Genomic DNA, 19,669 nt, shown 5'->3' on the forward strand with positions numbered 1-19,669 from the left:
CCCCCACCACCTCCTCTGCCACCACCTCCACCTCCACCACCCCAGCCACCCCTCCCTCCACCTTCTTGTCTCTTCTGCCAAGGGGGCATTTCAGGGGGTGGTGGTTCAATTTCATTCGGCCGTCCTCCCCTGTCAGGCACCCTCCCCATAAGCACCTGTGTGAAAAAAGAGTTCTCATTAGGTTTCTGGTTTTCAACGTTAAATTTCAGAAGATATTAAGGTTATTATTTCTAAATAAAGAAGCCAAATCTTTGAACATATAAGGGATGAACGTGTATGAATTAATACTGAAAATATAAGTGTGATGTTTGACATATTCCTGAGTACAGTATTATTTTTAAACAAATTAGAGCAGTATTCCCTACAGTTAAAGTCTTATTAATTTTTTCTCACTTAAATTTGTTAACAAAATTTATGACAAACATGGTGTCACATGAAGAACTATTTTAGCAAAATGTTTTTAAGGCACAAATCATAAAACCTACGTTAGTCAACTTCATATGCATTTATTTATACAACTCTGACTTTCCACAAGGGTCTGTTCGGCAATGGGTTATCCAGTAAGTCTGCACTCCTCTGACACGTTAGTTCATCAGTGAATAAAGACTACATAGCACGCAGCCCCCTTTGAATGGAACAACAGTCCTAGTTATGTTCTGGAGCAGTTTCCTCTGAGGGAAACATTCCATCCTGCAGGAAGCTCAGTAACACAGGAAGTCAACAACTCAAAGTAACTTCAAGAAGTCCCTAAAACTGACCAGATTCACTAGCTTTCTCCTTCCCCAGGAATATGTGAACAGAACAGAATGCTGAGCATCTCTCTCAGAGGAGCAGAGCTGCAAAGCCCATTCTGAGACAAGACGCACTGTCCACTGTCCGGAAGAAGCAGAGGCCAGCAGCACTGCATGAAGAAATGAAGCCTTGGGGCTGGAGAGATGGCTCAGAGGTTAAGAGCATTGCCTGCTCTTCCAAAGGTCCTGAGCTCAAATCCCGTCAACCACATGGTGACTCACAACCATCTGTAATGAGGTCTGGTGCCCTCTTCTGGCCTGCAGGCATACACACAGACAGAATATTGTATACACAATAAATAAATATTTAAAAAAAAAAAAGAAAGAAATGAAGCCCAGTGGAAGTGTTGGAAGGGGAGGCTCAAACTGTGCCACCCGCTGAGCTGCCTTTAAGCTGTGCAGTGAGCTCCAGGTTCCCAGCTTTTGTGAGCTGTCTGTCAGCCATGCTGGGGTGGGCTGTGGTGATGGCGCTGTCTGAGGCATTTCTACTCCTCATCCATATTCCTGTAAGTAACCCAGTGAAACCCACTGGGTGGACATGGTGGCATCTGCACTTTGATCTGTGGGGGCTCTGAACCTGGGGACAGTCTCCCCAGACAAAGTCTGTCACATAACAAGTGACACAGAGAGAAGGAATCTCCTGAACTATTCCTTTCTTTGAGGAAACTTAATATCAGTAATATACCTACTATAATATTATAGCATAGATAACCTAACTCTAAATCCAAGACATGAAATGCTTCAGAATTTAAAACTTTTCAGCACCAACTTGATGGCACAAGGAAAAAAAATTCTACAAATGACATCATGGTTTGCACAGAAGCACAGGCACACAAAAAAATATGGCACAAAATTACCCTCAAACTATGTGTATAAGGTATACACAAAACAAATTCTGTGTTTTAACACTGGTCTCATCCTAAGATCATTGAAACAAACAGATATTGTGTGTGTGTGTGTGTGTGTGTACCTATAATCTTTCACTCTGCCATGAGCATGCAGCATAGCTTATGTCTGCCAATGGGTAGAAATGTACACACACACACACACACACATATGTGTGTATATATATATATAAATATATATATATAATTTAAATCTATTTTGTAAAAATATTTAATTTAAAGTTGAGCGGTGGTGGTGCCTTTAATCCCAGAACTTGGGAGGCAGAGACAGGTGGATCTTTGTGAGTTCGAGGTCAGCCTGAGGTCTACAAGAGCTAGTTCCAGTACAAGCTCCAATGCTACAGAGAAACCCTTTCTCAAAAAAAACAAAAATTAATTAATTAATCAAAATTTTAAGTTAAATTTTTATTAAACATCATTTAAAATACAAGCATTTCTCTCCAAGTACTTTGAATGAGGACTATTGAACCTTTCTGAGAGAGAGCATGCATACAGACACCAATTCCCTTAGCCAAGCTTTTAGCAACACCTGGAAGGATAAACTAGGGAGAGTTGAAGCTTCCACCCATCGGCAGACATAAGTGTCAACCTTGCCAGAGGGGTACAGCCAAGGGGACTCCAGCAGTTTCCAGGAGACAAGACAAAAACATTCACCTCTCAATCAAAGCAGCCAAAGAATCAGCTAGACTGCAACGTCATCTCTAATCAAACCCACAGAAAAAGGTCATCAATTTGAGAGAGAGAGAGAGAGAGAGAGAGAGAGAGAGAGAGAGAGAGAGAGAGAGAGAGAAAGAGAGAGAGCGCAAGGGTTTAAGTACTAGAGGAGGAGTGTGGAAGGGAGGTGCTGCATGGGGGGGATTGGAGGGAAGAAAGGTAAGGGGTTGATCTAATTATATTATAAATTTTAAAAATTATTTTAAAATGCATAGAAGAAGTTATATCACAGATATGTAGCACAGGCTTTTTATCCCAGTACGTGGGAGCCAGAAGCATGCCAGTCTCTGTGAGTTCAAGATCAGCCTAGTCTGCATGAGTTCCAGGTCAGCCAGGGTTACATAGTAACCTACTACTACTCTTACTACCACTACTACCACTACTACCACTACTACCACTACTACCACTACTACCACTACTACTACTACTACTACTACTACTAATAATAATAATAATAATAATAATGCATTCTCACTATGCAACAAACTTCCACATATAAGAATCTTTATCTCTCATCAATAATGTCCTAATTACCAAATTATACACACATGCACACGCATGCGTGCGCACATACACAACACCAAACTTTTGTTTTTATTGTGCTACACATTTTCACCAATCTTTCTTAGCTATTATTCTCATATAACTTCTGCCAAATTCATAGAGATGCTGTCCCAAAATAGTTCACAAATAAACTGTAGAGTAAAAACATGGAAAAGACTGACTTTAAACAACCATTGGACTTGCCTAGCATACAGGAGGGGTGGGGGAGAGCAAACCAAATGCCTCTGACAAATAATCCTATCTCAAATAAACTACCTGTCCCACTGCTTTTGATTATTATTTTGTTGTTCTTCTTCTTTAGTCAAATCGCCCCTGGATGCTCTAACAGACACAGACCCCTTTCTGCTCTGCTGACGGTGACGTTTTTGGATTGTCTAGAGTGTTCTGCCATTACACTACATTACATTACAGTCAAAATCACAGACATCCTCAACTTCATGAAGACCACTGTCATAAGAATTGAAACAGACACCACAGAGATTTTAATTAGTAAATCTAATAAGTGGTGGTAACAATTCCTGAAGATTCTTACTAGTCAGATAGATAAAGCAAATACTTGATAAAGCTACTGTAAAAGCCCTTCTCAACTCCTCGGAGTCAGAAAGCGTTGACTGACTTCACGACTACAAAGGCTGAAAGAAAACTGACCTTATTGATGGCACATGCCGTCTTCTCCCGGCTGATGCCACTGCTTGTCCTGATGATCTTGGACAGATCTTCACGGGCAGCAAGCAGATGTGCCAACGTAACTGTTGTCTTGGGCGACAAAGCATACCGCTTGGGCTGGTAAATTCTTGCTATGTTATCTGTTTTTGCCTACGTGATGGTAAGAGAGGGAAATCGGCACAAGTGAATCTGAATGAAAAGTGTAGCAATCATAATCTTTAGAAAGAGAATTCGTAATATATAAGCAAGGAAATAGAGAAGAGAGAAAGCATCCCAATACTCAATGCAATGGATAAAATCAAATAAACAGAAAAATAATACAAACAAACAGAACAAAATGATATTACTCATGTTAACACATTATAAAATGGGTAATAAATCTTACAGAAACAACAGCCAAACTTGAAGAAATGGCGAGGACTATTAAATGTCTGGAGGGGACGCAGTTGTTGTCAGTGTCCTTCAGTTTAACTTACACACTTTGATCAACAGTAGTCCTAATGGAAATGGTTTTAAGACAAGAAAATAAACAACAACAACAACAAAAAAAAATCTAAGGTAAATCCAGAACCTAAATATGGAAGAATGACTTAAAGTATTTTTAAAGAATCCTACCACATACTAATATATAATATGAATTTATCTTTTTCTTTGTTTTTTCTTTTTCAAGACTTCAAGACAGGGTTTCTCTGTGTAGCCCTGGTGGTCCTGCCAGGATTAAAGGCATGACCACTACACCCAGCTGAATTTATCATTTTTAGAGCTAACAATTACTCTCATTAAATATGCTACACCGCTTTCAACTTAGGAGTTATTTAATCCAGAAATATTCATCACTCCATCTGCAGCTTTCTTAAGTTACAGGAATAGGAAGGATAGATGGATCCACAAGGGGAGGGGAGAGGAGAGAGGGACTTGGGTTCCTAAAACACAGTGAGAAATCCCAGTTGTACCACATGCTAACACAGGAAAAGCATCCTGAGCACAACACACAGGACATCCACTGCCTCACCTGATTAACTGAAACTCTGAAGAAAAAGAAGATTGATGAAGCAAGACAGAAAATGGCTGGAGTCTCATAAGTAAATGAATGAATGTGAAAACAACCTGAGAAACATTGCAGATTAATGAGCAGAAAGGAAAGATCATTTTCCACGGTGTGGCAAGCGCCGATGGATACTCGGCAGAACATCGGTGATGACATCAGCGGGGAGGCACACGTTCACCAAAAGACATCCAAGAGAGTAGAGCTGTTTTATCTTAAACTTTTAAACTATCACACTGTACAGACTAAAGTTTCCATATATCATACGTCAAAGGGTCTAAAAGAGAATCATCAGAAAATCGAGGAAATATCCGTAAGTGATATGTGAACTTTCTTAACAAAAGAGTTCAATCAAAAGGAAACCATAAGACACAGGAAGCAGCATCAAGACACAAATAGAAAACAGGAAATTCAAATGACTAACGGGCATATGGAAAACAATTTTCCTGATAAGAAGAAACAAATTAGTAAGTTAATCTTTTTATCCATCAAGTTAGCAAGAAAGTTGAAGATAATGTGAGACAAGACTATATTTACCGGTATACAGAAGTTCCAATTATTAAAACTAATAACCTTTCACACAGCAAATACTATTTTAGGAATCTACCATAATACACTAAAATTTACAGTAAATTATGAAAGTTATAAAAATTATATAGAAAAATTTCTGATGTCAAATATAGGAAGAGGTATAAAATTAGAGCTAAGTGAGTTGTAAAATTATAAGCTAAATTTAATACAGCCTTCAAAAAGACCCTGAGAGAGAGCACCATGCACCTAGACCTCCATTTCCTGAAGATCAGAGAGCACTGTGCATCCAGGTCTCTAGCTCCCATGGACCAGAAAACTCCATGGGTGCAGGCCTTCTGCTCCAGTGGGTCCAGAGAGTACCTGGGAAGGATACTCCAGAAGGACCCGGGAGCACCACGGGACCAAGTTCCCAGATGCAGCAGCCTCAAGACCCATGCAGGGTCTGAGCTTTGGCTCCAGCAGTCTTTAAGGTTAGTGCGGTTGTGAGGTTTAACTTCTGCAGTGCTCCCCACAGGACTGAACGCCAATACGTCCATGGTTCCAGAGCTTACTCAAGCCCTGGACTCTAGCCACAGCTCATAGTACACAGACTTGGGTAGTCTGACATTTGCTATCTTGCCCCTACTGGGCTCATAGACTCCAAGGGCAGACCAAAGTTTTGACTCCATGCCATTGTCTCCAGACCTAGTGAGCAGCTCCACCCTCGGTCCTGTGCTGTACAGCCAAGATGGAAATCATGTCAGATCTTCCATCTGACAGTCAGCACCAAGCTCCACCAGTCCCCAGAACTGAACTCACAGCTCAGAGACATCCATCTAGGACAGCAGTTCTCAACCTGTGGATCTCAACCCCTTTGGGGGTTGAACAAGCCTTCCACAGGGGTCACATAACAGATATTCTGTATATCAGATATCTATATTACAATTCACAAAAGCTGCAAAATTACAGTTATGAAGTAGCAACAAAAAAAATTTATGGCTAGGGGTCACCACAGCATGAGGAACTATATTAAAGGGTCACAAGATTAGAAAGGTTGAGAACCACTGCTCTAGGAAGAATCACAGAATCTAACATGTTCAAATGAACTGGAGGAAGAGGAAGCTCAAACTTAAAGACAAGCCCATTCCAACAGATGGACAATACAGCATAGAAACACAAAGACTATGACACAGCCACCATCCATGACCCATCTACATCCGACCAACACACCTATGAGGTAATCCAAAGCTACAGATAGATAGCTGAATTTCTGAGAAATGATTCAGACTTTTCAAAAAATTAATGGTCATAAAGGTTCAAAGAAACAGATGAACAAAGTAAGAAAATCTATCCAAGACCTCAACAAGACAGTCTCTAAAATGAATGACAGTCAGTAAAATTAGAGGTAGACATTCAAATTATGAAGGAAAAGTTCATTAAGGAGATTGAAACGCTGAAAAAGAAAGAGACAGATACTTGGGGATAGTTACTCAAATCAAAGCCACATCTGAAAGCATCAATAGACAAGGCCACACAGCAGATCATGGTTCAGGGACAGAGAACACAGCTGAGATACAAACATAAACAGATATAAGAAGGAAAATATTAAGGAGCATGAATAAAATTTCCAAAAAGCCTAGAGAGAAGTTCAGAGTTAAAATGAAATGGGACAAACAGACTATTTATTGAAGCTATAGCAGAAAACTCCCCAAACTTAGAGAAAGAAACAGTATACAAACACAAGATGTACAGAAAACTCCAGACATGACCAGAGATGAAACTCCAACATGTCACAGTCAGAATGTCAAATACAATGTAGAGAAATAACCCCAAGAGCACAGGAAAACATCAACTCACACATAAAGGCAGAAATATCAGAATTACTTCAGACTTTCCATCAGCAACCATAAAAGTCAGAAGAGCTTGGAATTAACTATTTCAAGCTCGGAAAGTAAACAACTGTGAACCAAGAATGCTATACCCAGCAAAGCCATCTTCCAAAACTGGTGGAACAATAAGGATATTTCAAGGCAATTCACAACAATCCAGCATTGTAGAAAATTCTTAATAGAGTACTGGAAAGAAGGGAGGGAAGGAGGGAGGAAGGGAAGAGGGAAGGAGGGAGGGAGGGAGGGAGGAGGGAAAGAGGAAGGGAGGGAGGGAGGCCATCCGCCTGTCTCCTTAATATGAATACATGAAAGTGGATACTCCATGGGAAGTTCAGATAAGCAAACCTGAGCTGGGAAAGAAACAACCATATCCAACACAGCAACTCAGCAAACCCTTGAAACTAACACAGAAGGAAAAGAGATACCAATAATTCAGCAAAACAATATCACCAAGAAAATGCATAGGAAATAGTAAGCCCTGTCTATAATAAACTAAAATGGAAATGGCCTCAATTCACCATTCACTAAATAGAAATAGACTAACAGACTAGATTAAAAGAACCAGCTATCTATTATCTGCAACTAACACTTAGGTAGCAGAGATGAAAAAGTGGAAAACAAATCCCCAAGCAAATGGAAACTGTAAACAAGCAGGCATAGTTATCCTTCTAGCAGAGCAAGTAAACCTCAAACCTGTAGTCTTGCTTTCTCACCAGGACCCCTGGTCAGCAAATAAGGACACAGACTTCTGAAAGCTCAGCCTGAGCTCAGGCTTTTTTCCAACTAGCTCTTATAACTTATTATTGCCTCTATTAATTTACATTCTGCCACGTGGCATCCCTACCTCTCTTTTTCCCAGAGTCCTCTCTCTTCTGGAAGTCCCACCTATTCTCTCCTGCCTAGCTATTGGCCATTTCTTTATTAAACCAATCAGAAGGTGTCTTGGACAGAGACACAGCTTTACAGTGTAAACAATATTCCACAATACAAACCAAGACTAATTAGAAGACATAAAAAGGGCATTACATATTAATAAAGATGACAATTTATCACGAAGATACAGTAATTGTAAACATTTATACACTGGATCTATTAGAGCCCCTAATTTTATACAAACACTGAAGGGCATAAAAGGCCATCTAAGTCCTGACACAATACTGGAGGAGGAGGGGTTTCAACACTACACTCTTGTATTTAAATGGATCTTCTAAACTGGAAGCAAGTAAAGAAACTCAGATCTAAAATTCAGTATGGATCAACTAGGAATAACAGATGTATACAGAATATTCCACCTAACAGAGAAGAAATATTTTTCTTCAGCATCAGATAGAACTTTTTCTAAAATCAATCCTCTCATAGGACACAAACCCAAATCTCTGCAAATACAGAAGAAAACAGAATCAAGCAAGAAAGATAATCCCTTACGTCCGATTAGAAGACAGTGTAATAAAATTAGAAATCATCAAGAAAAACAAAAATATTTGGAGACTAAGCAATAATTTTTAAATTAGCAGTGGGTCATATAAGAAATGCAGGAAAAATGTAAATCCCTAGTGATAACTGACAATGAGAACACAAGTTCTCAGCACCTTCGGGTTGAAAAGTCAGTCCTCTCACAGTAAAACACCTGAAGGGCAGTAAATCAGTAACCTAATGGTACAAGGCTCCTGAAGGGCAACCAGCGGCCAATCCCAAGTCCTGCAGAAGGCAAGGAATACTAAAGGTCAGAGGAGAACTGGTGAAATAGAGAGAAGGTATGGAAAGAGAAAAGACTGTGTTAAGGGGTCAAGCTCATGACAGCTGCACTTTAAACAGTCCGCTAACTCATTCCTGTGAGACCAAAGCTCAAGACCAGGATTAGACCACTCAGGAGGGCAGATGCCTATCTTCCACGAGACTCCATGGCCACCACCATGGTGGGAACCAAGCTTCTAGAATATGAACCTTGAGGAACATCAAACATAGTAGCGTATGATGCCAAGTGACACAACACAGGAAGAACTGCTCAGCTGTCCAAATAACAGTAATGATGTAATGTCGGAACTCCACTTGTGGTCAAAGTGAGTAACTGATGCCAGATTCACCCTCTGAAGGGTGTGGACTAACAATTGCCAGACAAACAGTGGCAACCAATGGCTGCCATATAGTGAACATCACAGAGCTCAGGACAGCAGTCCTTCAAAGAGGGAAGGTCTATGGTGGCCCTATTTACTGTCTGGAAAGTTCTAATGATTGGAGGAGGAACAGAGAGACCCCAGACTGACACCGGGTAAAGATTCAAGGAGTGTGGAAAGCTTCTAGTCAGAATAGCTCCATCCTGCAGTTCTCTTCAATGAGAAGACATGCCACAATCACCCAGCCTAAGAAACTCAAGAAACCTATTCCAGCATTAGTACCACCTAAACCTGCTTCTACTCTGTTTTCTCATTAGTTACTCACTGTCTCTACCTCAGTCAGCTCAAAGAAATACTCATTTTACACTAACATAAATAAAGCCATGCAAGTTAAAAACAAAGACGAAAGTCAGGGAACACTGTCATCAGCAAACATGAACCTGGAAGAGCCTATAATCACTGTATGTAAGAGCAGTGGTTAGCTGACATGTGGCCCAGAACAGAATTAAAGCAACTCGAGCAGCAGGAGCTGCCCCACACTGCCACCTACAGGAAACCAGGGGGAAAGCAGCCTCACCTTTGCTCTATCGGACCACCCAAAAGACTGCACGGTCACATCCAACCGTTTCATTAACATCCGCCGGCGGCATTCATATTCACAGCAAAGAGCATCATTAATCCTTTCCAATTTTTCCTAGAGGATTTGAGGATGAAACCACAAGATTAGACTCTTTGATTCTGCTCAGAGAAGAAATCTGAAAATTACTGTACTTTAAATAATACTATACTTAATGATCATTTTATATCCTGTGAGACTACGGAAAAATATTTAAATAACATTTAATGATAAAACATTTATGGTGTTCAGAAGCTAGTAAAGAAGCTTATCTTTCATTAGATATATATGTATTTAAGCAAAACATCAGCTTGCTAAGCAGCACATATTAAGGAAATAATAGGCCAAAAACTGTCTGTCTTGCTGGCCTCACAAACTACCCTCTTCAAATCACAGCTCTGCTAATATATTGCCACTAAAAACATTCTTCCTAGTAGATATTTTAAATTAATAACTCAACTAAAGTGTTATAATTATCTGTGATCTAATTCTCCAAAACACTAAATGTCCATTTACGAAAGGACACCAGTGCAGAATGGACTGGATGCTGCTTGTCCCCTCAAAGGTTCCTGTGTTGGAGGTCTGGTCTGAGAGGGGGCAGGGGTTGAGAAAGAAGAGGAAGGGTACAGAGAGCCTGTGTGAAATGGGGCTCAGGAACAAGGTTTAGGTCCACCGAGATATGACCCTGAAAAGGACTTTGGGATGCGAGCCTTGGGACTTTTCATCTGGTGTCTCCCTCATGCACACACACCAGCCTTGCCATCCATCAGGAAGTGACAGAGCCAAAGGTGGTCCTTGCCAGAGCTGGCACCTTGCAGTTTAGACTTTGAGTCTTTTAAGCTGTGGGATAAGTCTCGGGGTAGCCTGCCTCGAGTATTTCCTTAAAGTAACAAAAACGTTTAAAAACTAACCAGGCTGTGGTGGCACACGCCTTTAATCTCAGCACTTGGAAGGCAGGTGGATCTCTGTGAGTTCAAGGCCAGCCTGGTCTACAGAGCTGGTACAGTTATGCTTTAATTATATAATTAGTAAAAGGAACACTTACTGCCTGTTCTGAACTTAAATCAACCTTTAGCAGTGGTTTTCCCACATGGTTTTTCTGAACTTTCGAGAGAATATCCTTCACCTGAAAGCAAATATAAAAGATTACAAAAAATATGCATACAGAATCATTTAAAACCATCTTATTCTTATTTGATGTGCTGTTTTGAACAGCAAATAATAACCATGCTAAAGTGATACCACTAAAACACACCTTCACCTAGCAGGAAAGCGGGTCATGGCAGTGCCAAGTCCCTGGAGCACAAAAGGAGCTGGCTACATTCATTCAAACCACAGAGCACTCTTGTCAGAGTAAGGAAGTGTACAGAGGCCCAGTGTTAAAATGGTGTGTGGGCAATCACTGTGCAGTGTCCTCTCAAGATGGTACTCTTTACTTCCTGGTCCACTCTCAAGAGAGAACTAGAACATCTAACAAGTTCCTCAGTTTCTCTCAAATAAATACTGGAATTGTTACTTAGCTGACATTTCACTGCTCTACAAGACAACATGGGATAAGCTTCCCTATTACAAGACAACATGGGATAAGCTTCCCTATTACAAGCCTGACATAAACATTTTAATTACTTTTACAAAGCTACTGATTTAGGGTATCATTTTTATTCTGAAAACAGGATATTAGACAACTGCTTTTTCTTTAGTATCATCATAGGTCATTGCAATAATAGGAATTTTGCCTGAAGAAATTGACTGCAGAGTAACATTCTAAGTCAGGTTCACCCTCCAAACTAGAGAGTGGTTTGGTGTCTTATTATATAACAACCATAGCAGATAATCAGAAGCAGTAATGTTTCTTTAAGAGCTCTGGGAGCTAACTGCCTACTCTCAAATGTTGTGGGATATTAGTACACTGTGTGAAGATATACTGCTGTGATTGGTTTAATGGAGAGCTAAACAGCCAATAGCTAGGCAGAAGGTATAGGCAGGACTTCCAGGTAGAGAGAAAGGAAGTAGGAGATGAATCTATGATGCACTAGAGATTCCGGGAGACACAGAAGCAGAATGGGCGGTATGCAGCAGAACATAGATGACTAGAAATGGGTTAATTTATGTTATAAGAGCTAGTTAGAAACAAGCCTAAGCTCAAGCCAAGCTTTCATAATTAACAATGTTTCCAGGTCATTATTTAGGAAATGCCTGGCAGGAAAGAGGAAGACTCATTACACTCAGACATCAGGTCTACCACACTGTGAATTATTATCACAACATGTAAATATTCAAAACAGTAAGTGACAGAGATTTGCTGTCACATTACTGAACAGCTTGAGTTAGAAAGTAAAAAGTGTCTTTCTCAATCATAACAGAGTATCATGTATGAGTATGTGTAGAAAAATTAAACTACAGAAATTTTTCTTCTGATAGGAACTGAATGGCACAGGAAGCTGCTTTAGGTAAACAACCCAGATGGCACAATAAGAGAAAATGCAGGAGGTACAAGATTATAGTTCCTTATAACTACCCTATCTGTGCTTATTCATTTGCTACACCATACACATTTATTAACAATCAAGAGAGTACGTTTGCTCTCTGGCAAAGAAAGCAGAGTGCAGCATCCCATGGGTGTGGGGAGGTGAGTGTCCTTCACCTTGCAAAATAACCACTTCTTCTATTACACTGTTTTACAGACCTAGCTAGGACAGCAATCCTTAAATCTGAAAAGCAATTTTTGTCATAGAAAACTTTGGCATAGTCTTAGGACCCACTCATCAAGATATGATTCTTGAATATTAATTACAAATTAAATTATATGTATATTAAACATAACTCAAAAACTTAAGTTTACACATAAAACTTTAGGGAAGTATTTTTGTTTTGGTGCTGGGGAAGGCATCCAAGACTTTCCATATGGTAGGCCAGGGCTCTACAGCAAATATAAGTTTCTCTAAAAATTGATAATCTATATCACAATTAGAATATAGCACTGACATGTTAGCATTTAGTCGAATCTTGAATAAAATATTTATGTATTTTATACATATAAAATACCTTCGATTCCACTTGGCTCAGTAGGAGTGGAATGTCAGAAGTGTCTGACTTGGGAACCCCAAGGGCATCACACACAGCTTGAACTTCCTGGCAAATTTCACTGTTTTTATCTAACTGAGAATTTTTCTGTTTCTTCTTTTGTAATATCTGTAAAGCTTGAAGTTCTGTACTTAAAAACACTGTAACAAAAAAATCAGAAAAATAACATTAATACATGCATGAGAATTTCTTAAAAAAAACTGTTGAACTAATTTACATAAACAAATACTAACAATATCAAAATCAAAACTAACTTACAAAGAACCAATGAGAACAGTAGATATAGAACACCTCAAACCTCAATGACAAATAGCTATTGTTCACTGAATTCCAAAAAGAGCACAAAGTTCAATAAAATATGGCTTTAGAGGGCCTTTAGAGCAGCTGTAGGAATACAGATTAACATAAACAGTGATATTTCATTTGTATTTTAATAAAGCTTGCCTGAAGATCAGGGAGTAAAACAGCCTCACTGGTCAGCCTTACAGACCAGCAGAGTTAACACACACCTTTACTCCCAGCAGCCACATTAGTTGCCATAGAAACCGGGTGGTGTATGCCTTTAATCCCAGCCCTAGAGAGGATTATAAAACTCAGTCAGTCTCTTTCTGAGGTTTCCTGGAGGCAGGATCACCATTTTCAGACTGAGGTCAAGGAAAAGAGCTGGTGGCTGGCTGCTTTGCTTTTCTGGTCTTCAGGCTGAACCCCAATATCTGTCTGAGTTTTTAACCAAACCTCCCAAACCTCACTCAAGAACCCTGAAGGCACAAACTACATTTTATCTGATTTTCTGTGATGTATTCCTAGTGCTGTTCCTGGTTCAAGAGTAGGTGATCAATAAATATTCCTAAACAGTGAACCACTGTGTATCACTACAAAGAAGATACAGTGATCTGCAGAATAGCCTAATATCCCAAAGAATTTAAAAAATTAAGTCAGACATCAGATATGACAAAGTTAGCCATTTCACCATAAGCCAGAGATGAGTCAGGCAAAGGAACACTTGCTAAAATACAGCAGAAAGCACAAACAAGAAGATTTACTGACTATACTGTGAGTATTAATATATGCTAGTGGAGTTTAAGCTGTCTGTGTAAGACTGTAAGACGGTGCAATACTTTCAAACACAAAAGCCTCTTCAGTATGAAGACACTGTATGTAAGGTGTCTAATGTCTCAATAACCGAAGAGCATAAATTCTGATCTGAAAGTAACAAGAGTACACTGAACACGCGCATCCAAACGTCCAAGGAAAGACAACTTACACAGAAGTTTCAGGCAGTCATCCTTCTTCGTGAGGCGGTCTTTAATATCTCCTGATATGAGTACCGAGTACGGACAGGCCATCTCTTTTAAAAACCCACTTATCTCAAGCTGGAAGCTCTCTAGGTCGTCTCTCCCTTTAAAAGAAGTCATGGGTATTCACTGAGCGCCTACCACACAATCCACCACTGTAAAATGCATCACAGTTGACTCCCACTTTACATTCAGTTCCAGATTTTCACTTTCATCTTTAGATAGGCAACCACTAAAAGCAAGCACACAATGTCTACGCACAGAAAGCGACATCTAAGCCTAAGAACATGAAGGAGATGATCACAGGATTGGAAATATTTCTACATTTAAGTCTCACAGAAGTCTCTCCAAATGGAGTCCATACAATCAGATAAGATGGACACTGAGTATCAGCAACCGGAATATTCAAAAGCACTACCAGTGCAATAGTCATGACCTGGCGTCAGGGCAGCTGTCCAATTCCACTGCTTCTCCACATTCAGTAATGAATGTAATCATGGAATTTAGCTTCACTGCTATCTTTACTATAATCATGAGGAACCTGCATCATGCTTTAAATGTAGATATTTTATTTTGTCTCAAATGAACTCTGTCATGTATGACAAAGAAAGTAATTAATTGGGGGAAAAAACAGCTTTGGAAAAGAATGCTACTTTTTCTCTTCAGCGAATACCCAATAGTTCCTTATTTTTCACTTTATCAGACTATCTGAAATTCTACCGGGCCTGGCAGGAAGACCCCAGCACCAGATGCCGAAGAGTTGAAAGAGCAGCCTAAGGAACTAAGAGGTTTATAATCACAATATTTCCATGTGAATCCACGTCCTAAGATAAAGACTTGAGAATAATATTTAAATTGAGGAGTATACATATTTTTAAAACTTAATTCAAACTGAGTCATAGTCAAGAGCTTCAGTTTTTATAATAGCCAGTTCACACTGCCTTTTCCAGATAGGCAGTGAAGGCTTACAGTTTACTATAAAATTTAATTTAGACTTTTAATAGCCAGTACTGAGGCTCATCATAAACGGCTGTTCCTTATACAGTGGTCGCACTACTGATAAACTACAGTCTGAGCACAGTCCACTTGCTTCCCTAGTGAGTGGAAGGGTGGGCAGAGCAGGGCAACAATACCAGCGGAAGTGATGCTTTCTTCCAGGTTGCATAAAGACTTTATTTGAGAGCCTAACCAAACGCAGAGCTCCGAAAATTCAGGTGAAGACAGTCCACCTTCTGCTGCCTTGGAGAGCGCCTGTTCCTCTAGCAATGGACCCTTATACCTAGAAAGGAAGAAACAACAACTTATAAAAATAAAGAAAAATTGTTTTGATATTAGCCATTCCAACGAGGGTGAGAGGAAGTTTCAAATTGTTTTAATTTTCATTTCCCTAACTGCTAAGGATGATGAACATTTTGGAGGGTATGTCCTCACCATTTTATTTCTTCTATTGAGAACACTCTGTTAAGATCTGTAGCCCCAGGGGAGGCCAGATGACTCCCCAAACAATATAGGGGCTATTGCCTTTGGACACCTCTCAGAGGTTCAAAGTAAGCCCCTTCTGCTGAAGGCACACTGAGGACATAGGACTTGGATTGTTTGAACTGAGACCCAAAGCCTCCTTCCTACACTAGCTCCCATGGTACCACACAGAACCGTACAAGCTGCCAAGGGACGGAAGCCATCAACAGTCCTACTCTGTGGCGACACCTGTGAACCACAATAGTGACAGCATGACAAGATATCCATAAGGTACAAGCCAACAGCTGTCTAAGTGAACTTACGGCCTGCTCAACACCTAACCAGCTGGGGTCTGTTGGAGACAGTCTTAGAGTCTCCAGCACAATTACGTAACTACATTCTAAGTCCTGCCCTCATTCCCAGATAATGGAGCTTCCCTCTACAGCAAATGCAGATCATTACAGAAAACCACAACTGGACACAATATAGAGGGAGAGAGAGCAATGGATTGTGGAGCGCCCAGTCCTGATGGATACATCTGCAGAGAGCTCCAGCATCTCTGGCTTAGGAACCTCAACCGGGAGGGGAAGACAGAACACAAGAGTCAGAACACAAGGAACCCTGTGTCAGACTGCTTCTCTTAGAAATGACTGCATAAATCAGACATAAAAGGCATGCTCATGGACGGCAGAGAAAAATCTCATGGGGCCCCACCCTAGACAAAGAACTACAGTCTACTAATGACTATTGAGAGACTTGGCCTCTCCCAGAGATCAATACCCTGATTGGCTATCTAATACAAAGTGGTCAGCCCTGAAACTATATACAAACAAAAATGGACTCAGCAGGATGTATTCATAAATCAGTGTGTAAATTGAGAGAGATATGCACAACAATAATAAAGAAAAAGAGACTATCCATGTGAGGTTGTGGGCTACGGCAGGAGCTGGAGGGAGGAGAGGGAAGGACAAAAGGAACTCTTAATTTTTCTTGTTTACTTTTCAACTTTTTTTTTTTATTCTCTAACTTGCTCTGGGGGGAAGCCTCTAGTGCTCTCTGCCAAGCCCTGCTGCTTGTCTTTATATATTATTTTATCAGAATATAGACATTAACTGTGTTGATGTGTGATCGTAGCTGCTTTCAGGGAAGAGTGGAACAGCTGTACAATTTACTGATTATTCTTACTCTATGTAACTAGTATTTGGCCTTTTCACATTTTTCTAAAAAATTTAAATACTACAAATAACACAATAGCAAACAGTCTTAATAGCCTTGTATCATCCTAATTGTAAAAACTATAGTGGAAAGTAGCATAAGTGCAAACATCTAGTTTACGAAGTAAAGTTAAAAACGACCTATGAGATCTTAACCTATATTATTTCATAGTTTTATCATTGAAGGTATTTCTATAAGTTGTATTAGTCAAGCCACTAAATTTTCAAAATACTTTTATATCACCTCAACTGTATTAGATACCAATTTTCTATACTTACTCATTCTACAACTAAGGTTTTCTCAGGCATCGTACACTCTCAGATTTTAGCACTCGGCGATGTAGCAGAGACTACTCAGCTGTCACTCTGAGATTTAAATTGTTCTCTCTGGGTAGCAGGTGTGCAGTCACGGGGCCAGTGTGTCTTTTGACTCGTCCCCAGAATTTGTAAATAGTTCCCTACTTTCCTGACAATCCAGTCAGACACTTCTCTACCAGAGAGAGCATCTTTAATTCAAAATACAATGAGTTCATTCCCAGACAATTCATCGAATCAGTCATTTGATAAATCCAGCTTGTTTTGCTTTTTAATTTTTAGGAACTTTTGTTTTCATTTCACTTTTACTTATGATCTTGCTGTATAATTATACAGCATATATAGTTTTGAAATCTAACTTACAAAATGAGGTACATCAGCACAAATCTAGCTTACCCTGTTTTGTCTATCTTTAAACAGGACCTCAGAGTATAAGTCAAGGTGGCCTTGAACTCACTGAAGTCTAGGACGATCAACTCTTATTCCTCCTACCACCCCTCCTCCTGAGTGCTGGACCTGCAGGTGTGAGCAACCACGTTCCTAGTTTGTCATCTGAATCTAATCTCTACTCGACTCCCAACCCACAGATAACCAAGTTTATTAATTTGGGGCTGGGCTGCAATCATTTAGAGTGCTGTGGACCTTCCTCAAATAGACATCACCCAGGGCCTACTTCTTTTTCTTTTTTTTTTTTTTTTGAATTTTATTATTTCATGTGTGTGGGTGTTTTGCCTGCTTGACTGTGCAGTAGAAAAATGCCTAGTGCCTGAGGCCAGAAGAGGACACAGATCTCCTGGAACTGTAGTTACAAACAGCTGTGAGCCCCCATTTGGGTGCTGGGAATCAACTTGGGTCTTCTGAAAGAACACTCGGTGCTCTTAAAAACTGAGCCATCTTTCCAGCCCCCTAATTTATTAATACCAATCAGCCTAAGCAATACAAGCCCTTTTTCTGCCATTAACCCACCCTACTGGTCCTGCTGCCAGTTCAGCTCTCCACCCCTCTGCTGCCCATGCCGTCTAACCTGTAAACAGCTGCCCTACAATCCCACCTCCTCTAAGGCTACCCCTACTTTACCACCCAGCTCCTTGGGGGTTTGTCCTCCTTGCTCTCACACCTGCCCCCTGCTGTCTAAAGCTCCATACAGTTTCTCCTATGGCTCCCAGCTATAAGCCTCTTGTGCATCTAACACCGCTGTGGTCAATTTTCTTCTCCACCCCTGCTCTTACTATTACCTTGTGTCTCTCCAAAGCCCCTAAGTAAGACCTACCTAACACCCCGAGCCTTCAGCTCCCTAACCTCCTTTTTACCAACCTTCTCGGCTCCAGGTCTGTCACTCTCTCCCTGGACTTTGCCACCACGAGAACTATTATACTTCCTAAATCTTGAATTCAGGCATGTCCCTCCCCGGCCACAGCTCCTACCTCCCCAGCTTCTTTTGTCATCTTTCACCAACAACTGTCCTTTGACCTCCTGCCACCTCCATGCCACTGGTTCCTCTGCACCCTCTGTACTTTCTGCTCCCTCCTATCTTCACTGCCTCCCTATTAGACTGTGATTCTGCGGTGCATCTATCTGACTGAAGATACGAACCCTTGGTACTAAGGATCATCAGTAACGCCCTTACCTCTATACTACGATGCACCCCTACCGCTAAGCAGCACGTCTTTCCCAAACCATCAAAGGAACTTTGGAGTTAGACAGCTAATTACCTGGCAGGTCCTACTGGTAGGTAAGGGAGAAAATGAACCACACAGCTGTAAAGGTATGTGCTGCGTGCCCTGGTCCTCTTCACACTCTGCCTCCCAGCCCCATCGCCTCCTCAAGGTCTTCTTCTACTCTAACGTTCAGAACACAGCATCTTCCTTCCCCAGCTACTCTCACTGAGTCAGTTTCTACTCATCCTTCCTACTTCGACTCCACTGTCCTTTCCTCAGGCATCTAGCACGAACCAATGAGCCTCTGTTATATCCCCCTGCTTTTTCCTCTGAAGCACTTATTACAGTGCATCAACAGACAACCACATGTTTCTGCACTTAACTGTGAGCTCCATAAAGACAAGCACCAGTCTCTTTTGCTCACCACTGGCTCCTCGGAACAGTATTCCAAGACACAGCCATGCTCCATAAATGTTTGAAATAAACAGTGGATTCACCCCAGACTGAAGCTCTGTAACATCTGCAACATTATCATACCCCTCTGAAGATGGTGACGTGGAGAGCGGGTATTGTACACCCTCTGAAGATGGTGACGTGGAGAGCGGGTACTGTACACCCTCTGAAGATGGTGATGTGGAGAGCGGGTACTGTACACCCTCTGAAGATGGTGGCGTGGAGAGCAGGTACTGTATACACCCTCTGAAGATGGTAGTGTGGAGAGCGGGTACTGTACACCCCTCTGAAGATGGTGACGTGGAGAGCGGGTACTGTATACGCCCTCTGAAGATGGTAGTGTGGAGAGCGGGTACTGTACACCCCTCTGAAGATGGT

At 40.8% G+C, this 19,669-nt stretch overlaps 1 protein-coding gene across 1 annotated transcript in view; it reads right to left on the minus strand.

Moving 5' to 3' along the window:
* Window positions 1-19,669, minus strand: part of Fam98b (family with sequence similarity 98 member B) — a 23,540-nt gene that overhangs the window by 797 nt on the left and 3,074 nt on the right. The window contains exons 2-8 of the mRNA XM_026787841.1: window positions 15,327-15,472; window positions 14,163-14,297; window positions 12,860-13,038; window positions 10,860-10,940; window positions 9,776-9,892; window positions 3,623-3,790; window positions 1-155 (exon numbers count right to left, since the gene is read on the minus strand). The exon at window positions 1-155 is cut by the window's left edge and continues 797 nt beyond it. Of these exons, the coding sequence (XP_026643642.1) occupies window positions 1-155; window positions 3,623-3,790; window positions 9,776-9,892; window positions 10,860-10,940; window positions 12,860-13,038; window positions 14,163-14,297; window positions 15,327-15,472 (981 nt within the window). The remainder of the gene's footprint in view (window positions 156-3,622; window positions 3,791-9,775; window positions 9,893-10,859; window positions 10,941-12,859; window positions 13,039-14,162; window positions 14,298-15,326; window positions 15,473-19,669) is intronic.

This window comes from Microtus ochrogaster, assembly GCF_000317375.1.
Source record: "Microtus ochrogaster isolate Prairie Vole_2 chromosome 14 unlocalized genomic scaffold, MicOch1.0 chr14_random_1, whole genome shotgun sequence".
Taxonomy (NCBI): Eukaryota; Metazoa; Chordata; class Mammalia; order Rodentia; family Cricetidae; genus Microtus; species Microtus ochrogaster.